This window comes from Electrophorus electricus, chromosome 15 (assembly GCF_013358815.1).
Source record: "Electrophorus electricus isolate fEleEle1 chromosome 15, fEleEle1.pri, whole genome shotgun sequence".
In the NCBI taxonomy this organism is placed as follows: Eukaryota; Metazoa; Chordata; class Actinopteri; order Gymnotiformes; family Gymnotidae; genus Electrophorus; species Electrophorus electricus.
In genome coordinates, this window is record NC_049549.1 from 12,536,611 (window position 1) to 12,544,568 (window position 7,958).

Sequence of the window (7,958 nt, forward strand, 5' to 3'; positions counted from 1 at the left end):
ATGTTTTTGGAACATGAAGCCAGATAAATGTTAAAAGGTTGACATGAAGGGAAAAAATAGAATAAAAGAAAAATATAGGATATGGGCCCTTTAAAGCTGAGTTATTACTTGCAAACCTCTACATGTGACACTGTTGAGCTGAATCACTAATTACTTTTTCTGATTTAAATAAATCTATGGCCCTTTAGCCAAGCTTATTATTTTGAACTTTAAAAAAAATGTACTCGACATGTCAATACAATTTACAATTAAAACAATTTATTGGAATACTATTCTACATGATACGTGTTTAAAGTTTAGGATATTCCTACACTGTTTCTAAAATACAAACTTGTAATTTTTTTTCGAATTCTACTCAGTTGTAATCCATAAATTAGAGGATTTAAAATGGGAGGTATGAATAGGAAATCCAATGCGAAGAAATTTCGCAGACTTTGTGGAATAGAGATTGAACCATATCTACTATAAAATACATCAAACAACAATGCAACAGTAAAATTGAACAGTGTAAACAGGTGTGGCACACATGTCTGCATGAATCTATATCTGCTCTCTTTTGAATTTCTGCATGTTCCAATTAATCTAATATATGAGCCAACAATCAACACAGCATGACCAAAATATATAATAATCACTGTTTGTCCAACAACATTATTCACTGTTGTAGAATAACAGGCCAGTTTAGCAACTGCCCACGTTTCACAATATAACTTTCCAATACTTGAGCCACATAAGGCTAGTCTTGATGTTAAAAAGACTACAAGAGCCATACAACAAAATGGTGCAAGCCAGCAAAAGAGGATACATTTTAGAACTGTCAGATTTGTCATTTCTGAGTGGTAATCTAGAGGTCTACATATTGCCACATACCGGTCATATGCCATAATTGTTAAAGTTGAGAAGTCACACAAAGCAGATGAATAAATAACAAATATTTGAATCATACATCCGGCATATGAAATCACATGAAATTGGGAGAGTAAGTCATACAAGAACTTCGGGTAGAAGCCAGCAGTTCCATAAAGTGCATTTATGCATAAGTTACACAAAAATATATACATAGGTTCATGAAGGCCTTTATCTGAAGCAATAGCAAAAATTACAGTGATGTTACACAGTAAGGTTAGATAATACCACAGGGCTGTCCAAGCAAAAATGAAGTATCTCTTTTCAGATGTTTCATTTAATCCAGAGAGTCTAAACTCTAAGACACTGGAAGCATTCTCCATTTTGGGAAGAATCTGGAATGGAAGTAAATTGGATTATTTAAAGACTAGCTTTTTATTAATTTGTTTTCATCTCTTTGAAATTTGTGATTTTTTTTTTCCATGGAACTGCATCTTACAAACATTAATAGTCACAAAAAAATGATGTTTGCAAATTCAGATATTAATCTCACCATTATATGATACACATGTCTTATTAAGGTGGTTTAAATTGTTGCAGATCATAGATTTGAAGTTGAATTTGCAGATGATAAGATGATGAGCAGATGTTCAGTATAAGCATTTCAAGCATTTTTAATGCTTTGAAACTACTTAAACTAAGTTTTTAGTTCCTGCATTTCACTGTGTAAAATGTTAAATAAAGCAATAAAACACTGGTTCATAGAGAGACCACTGAAAGCTATAAATAACAGAAACAGTTTAATTTAATCTGTTTATAGCCATTATCATTAATGGGATCGATATCTGAAGTACTTAAGATCAGGTAGAATTATTGTTTGAAAAACAAGGATCATTAGCATATTTAAGCAGTAACTACTCTGACAGCAAAAGTTGTTTTAGTATTCAGTGACATAAACGTTTGTCTAAATAAAGCACAAATTGCCCCTTAAAGTATACATAAATATGTTCCACAGTCTCATACCTTTGAATGCATATTCTCCCATAGAGAGGGGATGGTTGGATCAAAAGATTTATATAGGGGTACTGTCATGGGCTGTGGTAGCTCAGTGGTTGAGGTGCTTGGCTTGTAATTGGAAAATAGTTCAAGCCCTGCCACTGCCAAGTTGCCCCTGTTGGGCCCCTTGGCAAGGCCCTTAACCCTCAAATTGTACTTAGTCATAATTGTCAGTTGCTTTGGATAAATGTGTCAGCTAAATGCTGTAAATGATAAAGTGTGTAGTCTCAAGTTAACTTAAGACTCTGCCCCTATGTTGAAAACAAAAAGGGTTAAAGTTTAACTCTTTAGTGTTTGCAATGTGTGTTTCAATAATCAAGAGTGTGCATGAAAAATTATTACAACAGTCCCTAACAATGAATAATGTGAGACTAAAGATAATATATTAAGGCACAATAAATAATTTTTTCCATTGCTGATTTATTGCTCACATTTGAAAGCCCTTTTGAAATCCATATTTTCACATTTTGAGTGAAAAGGCTTGTATATTTTGTGTTAGATTACAAAGGAAAGGAACACATGTTTTTGTACAAAGATGTGAGCAAGCAAATAAAGAACTTTACTAGCATTCTATATACTTTTTAAACGTGTCTTGCAGTTGCTTTGATGGTAATTGAATTTCTATTACAAAATCTGAAGTTAGCTTATGCCGGAAGCATGTTTTAAAAGGCCATTCAAAATGACAGGCACGATTGTTGTAGAAATTTACCAAAAAACCAGTGTATTCAGCGGGATTTCAGGCAAATGGTTGCACGTAGACAACTGAAAATTCGCAAGCAGGTGCCTATATTAGTCCTAAGAATTTTTTTGTTGATAGATGTATTGTATTTTAAGAATATTCGATGCTATCAAGTGATTTATTTAAGTATGCCAGATCGAGCCTGCACCAGTTTACTGTACCTGCGCACTCTAGTGGGCCCGATCTGGCAGACTCAAATAAATCACTTGATTGCATTGATTATTCTTAAAATGCAGTACAAATGAACTGTTTTTAAGCTCCTTGAGAAGCTGCAGAGCAGTGAAGTTCTCAGCACCAAAGCTATTGGTGAGATTATAGGAGTGATACTGAATGATAGGAGAAAAAAGGAGACAGAAGGGTCTGACAATAGAAATGTATGTCATGGAAGGTGTTCAAAATGATCTAAATATTTCAGAGGTGCTATGATGGAGGCAAGCCTTTTATTACTTGGTCAGTCATATACAAAAGTGCCTCCCATTCTGTGTTTTTTAGATTCCTTCAAAATAGAGTAATTTCATAATTACATGTTAATGGGTGCTATCACAATCTTTTGCACAATACACATTTCCATTTTATGCAACAGCATTGTTACTGGAGAAAATTCCCATTACTTTCTTTCGTATTTTTGTCAGTTTTAGTCCATAAATAATGGGATTTAAAATGGGAGGTATAAAAAGGAATTCTAGTGCCAAGAAATTTCGCACACTTTGAGAGAATGATGTTGAACCATATCTGCTGTAAAGCACATCAAACAACAATGCAACAGTAACATTGAACAGTGCAAGCAGGTGCGGCATACATGTTTGCATAAATCTATACCTATCCTCTATCGATTTTCTGCATTTTCCAATCAAATGAATATATGAAACAGTGATCAATACGACATGTCCCAAATATATGATTATAACTATATATCCAATCACATTATTTACTGTGGTTGTATAACAAGCCAGTTTAACAACTGCCCAGTTTTCACAATATAGCTTTCCAATATCTGATCCACACAAGGTGAGTCTTGATGTTAACAAGACTAGAATACCCATGGAAAACAATGGTGCAAGCCAACAAAAAAGAATACATGTTCCAATTTTGATATTTGTCATTTCTGAGTGATACTCCAGAGGCCTACATATCGCCACATACCTGTCATAAGCCATAACTGTTAAAATTGAATAGTCACATAAAACAGATGAATAAATAACAAATATTTGAATCATACATCCTGAATATGATATTACTGGAATTTGAGACAGTAAATCATACATGAATTTAGGGTAGAAGCCAGCAGTGCCATACAGTGCGTTAATACACAAGTTACATAAAAAAATATACATAGGCTCATGAAGCCTCTTATCTGAGGCAATGCAAACAATTACAGTAATATTGCACAATAAAATAAAATGATAACACAAGGCAGTCAAAGAAAAAAGCATATATTTGTTTTCCATAGTTTCATCTAATTGAGTTAGTGTAAACACTAAGATACTGGAAACATTCTCCACTGTGGATAGCATCTGTAATGAAAAATAGGTAAAGAAGATTAATTAAGAGTAGTCTTTCATAGCCAGATGCTGCACATCTGGTTCCAAGACAGGATCTGTGACTCTACTATGAAGCTAAAGCTGTTGCTCGAGCCCAGCACAAATTGTTTCTTCATGTAAACATATAACTTTAATTATCTGACATGTATATTGTATGTCAACATTTTAAAAAGTATCAACCTTTTTCATTGAATAATAAAAATATTCAATAATAGCCTTTTATCTAAATTATGTGTAGTTTTTTTTAGCAGCACAATCAGAAACTACTGAACAATAAAAAGCAGCTCTATACATAATTAATAGGGAATAAAGGTGTTGGTGCATATTGTCATGCTCTGATACACAGGAAGAGCTCTGACTACCACTAAAGAAGACTGCCACTATTTCCTTAACAAGTCAGTCTAATATACTTTTATAAACTCTATATCCCAAAGTAATATAGTTGCTTGTATAAAATCTAAATGAAAATAAAGAAATAATTTATTATACCATCTTTTCATATCTCCTTCACATGGGTGTGTAAAAGTGATTGCAGTGTCTTTATATACCATTGGTGTCATGTAAATTTACCCCTGCTAATTACTGATGCATTTGAGGCTACTGTACTCCCAAATGAAAACCATGTATGTACTTACATACATTCATAAATACATACATAAGCTATAGCGTCTGACTTATTTTATTAAAAATTTAAAGTACACTCCACCACATTGAAAGTGAGATGAATTAACATTCTTCATTTTCCATCATATGGAAACTTATGGAAACTTAGTCTTCACAATGAACCTGTTCTAGGACATAATACTTTTGGGATGTCTGCAGCACAAAACTTTGATCACATGGATTTAATAAAAAGAATTTTTTGCAAAATTGTACTGTCAATTAAGTATTATTGAGCTGTAACTAAAACATGTTTGTCACAGCCGCATTCTCCACAACTCTGCAGTGTCATGTGCTCTTGAAATTGTTATTACACTTTCTGCTCGCTGTTTGTCTCTGTTCAATTTACTCTTAAAGTAGAATTTCTTACACTTTAATTTACTCTTTCCAGTAATCCTTTTTTTCCCCCAGACTTGGTTATAAGCACAGAATATAGTCCTTTATAAAATATTAGTTATTATTCAGTATGCTAAGTATTAGTACAATGAAGAATGAAATAACACAACATACAAGGTATAGTTTACAAGGAACAGTTTAATGCATGAGTAGTTCTGAATATGTTATTAAAAGTATGAGCTGAGATCATAAATCTATTCTATCAGACTATCAATTCTATATTCATGATCTATAGTAGCTCTTATTCCAAACCATTTAAATGATACATAAAATAAAATTGATTAATAATGTATTACTGCATGTATCAACATCAGTAAAACGGATTAATCGGTAAAACTGACAAAATCAGCAAAACTGAGGAAGCTGAGGTCCTTGAGGAAAAAGCTTGATGCTTGAACCTCATTTTATTTCCTGAGTTTTTAGCCATTTTGTTAAGATTAAGAGTGTTCGTTGGTATTTACACCTAATCAAGCAATGTTTATATTTTACTTTTTTCTTAGTGTATTTCAAATCCAGTATTCTACAAGCGTGAAAAAAAGGTGAATATTTAATAAAACATGGTTTAGAAGGTCTTTAGCACTTTTTAAAAAGTAAAATATCTCACATATCTAAACATAAATAAAATCCACCTTTTACATACATAGAAAAAAGTGCTATTTTTCTGCATCTTCCTGACTTAACATATGTGTCAACTTAAACATTTTTTTTTTTTTTTTTTAGGTAAAAGTGGTACATGCAGATACAATTAACTGTTTAGATGCTTTCAAATGATGGTGAATTTTTCTGCGAATGTCTGGAAAATTAATTCCATAAACCAGGGGGTTTAAGAGAGGAGGTATAATAAGAAACTCTAGTGAGAGAATAACATCTACTGTTGGATGTAAATTTTCAAAACGGGTAAAGGTCATTTCACAGAAAATTGTAATTGAGTAATTAACAAAGGTCACCAAGTGAGGAAGACAAGTATGATAAGCTTTGCTCTTCAAATCTTTTGAGCATTTCTGACAAATTATAAGAATCTTAACATAGGAATACATAATGAAACTCAGGGGGATCAAAACTGTTGTTATTAGCACTACAAAGCCATAAATGTTGTCAAGAGTGGCAGTTTCACAAGAGAGTTTTGCAATAATCCAGTTGTTACAGTACAGTTTTCTTAAGTCATTACCACACAGTCTTAGCCTTGCAGTAACAATGATACCAATACCAATTGAAAACATTGGATAAATCCAGGATAACGCTACCATGACAATAAGTACTTTGGGTGTCATAACGCTGTGGTATTGTAAGGGTTTACTTATTGCGATAAATCTGTCATATGCCATTAATGTTAAGATTGTGAATTCATATGATGCATAAGTATAAATAACAAAAGTCTGTATGTGGCATGCGGGACGAGAAATTGTATGTGAATGTAGCAATAAATCAGTTAATAATCTTGGAAAGAAGCCAGCAGTGCCATAAAGAGAATTGATTGATAGACATGAAATCAAAAGGTACATAGGTTGGTGCAATGCACGTTCCATAAATATTGCCAGAATGATAATAATGTTGAAGAGTACAATTGTACAATATAAAATCAATCCCAGAAGAAAGTAAATATATCGGAAATACCCCAGATTTTCAAACATCAAGAAATTAAGGATAGTTACATTTTCCATTGTACTTTAGATGATGAATAAACATTGAAATCATTGTCCTGAACAGAAAAGAATAAAGTTCACAAAACATTGGTTAGAATTCATGATCATTTGAAAACTTTTGACAATAAACATAAAATTTACATTATCATTACCCTTACTCATTATTATGTATTATTTTTACTAATAATGTATTATTATTAAAAATGCAGCAAAATACTTTTACACTATTCAAACAGAATATTAACACTCCTCCCTGCAAATGCTAATATGTAGAATCATTAGCATACCTACTTCTCTTTTTTAGAATGGCTGTAGCAAGATGTCCTACAAGGAAAAATGGGAACATTGAGTACTTTATATAGCACTTTCTTTTCACTGAGGATTTCTGTCCCCTTTGACTGTAGTTTGGAGCCAATATGACAACCCTGATAATGAGCCATTGGCTGGCCAATTATTTGTTATACAAATACAGGTACAGGTACAACTACATAACAATATTTAAATCATGTAATTCTAGAGAGCATAGGCACAGTTATTTTTTTATTCATTTATGTTTCAGGCAAAAGAACTGACACTGAAAAAGACAAGCTTAAGGAAATAGTTCACAATAAAGTTTCACTGTGTATGAAAACACCCCCTGTAGTAGTAGTAGTAGTAGTAGTAATAATAATAATAATAATAATAATAATAATATTAATAATAATAAACATGTCTACTGAACCTGTACATTTTGCAGTCAGTGTAACTTGAAATAATTACCAAATACTACTATGGGAGAAAATCATATAAAGTTTACTATCAATTTCAGAAGTGTGAATAACAAAACAGGAACTAATATTTAGTTTAAATAGTCGTAACAATATTATGATTGCTGAATAATAGCTACTCAACTCCATCACTGTGGAATTATGGAAAATGTATGCTCCACAGGTTATAGGGTATATGAGTTTTTTCATCTTTCTATTTTTAAGGTATAACATTATAACATCTTATACTTATTTCTTAAATTGGCAGCAATTTGTATGAGAACAATTTTGATAAACTGTGCAGGCACATGTTTCTCACTACATTAAATGT

General features: G+C 32.2%; 3 protein-coding genes across 3 annotated transcripts; all 3 read right to left on the reverse strand.

Annotated features, from left to right (window-relative positions):
* Positions 1-296: 296 nt before the first annotated feature.
* Positions 297-1,247, reverse strand: LOC113574687 (olfactory receptor 1D2-like). The gene has a single exon (XM_027005787.2). It carries the CDS (start codon positions 1,227-1,229, stop codon positions 297-299), a length of 933 nt encoding a protein of 310 aa, XP_026861588.2. The 5' UTR covers positions 1,230-1,247.
* Positions 1,248-3,213: 1,966 nt separating this feature from the next.
* Positions 3,214-4,155, reverse strand: LOC113574686 (olfactory receptor 1D5-like). Its single transcript, XM_027005786.1, has one exon. The coding sequence runs from the start codon at positions 4,153-4,155 to the stop codon at positions 3,214-3,216; it is 942 nt and encodes a 313-aa protein (XP_026861587.1).
* Positions 4,156-5,954: 1,799 nt separating this feature from the next.
* Positions 5,955-6,899, reverse strand: LOC113574685 (olfactory receptor 10J4-like). Its single transcript, XM_027005784.2, has one exon. It carries the CDS (start codon positions 6,897-6,899, stop codon positions 5,955-5,957), a length of 945 nt encoding a protein of 314 aa, XP_026861585.2.
* Positions 6,900-7,958: the final 1,059 nt, after the last annotated feature.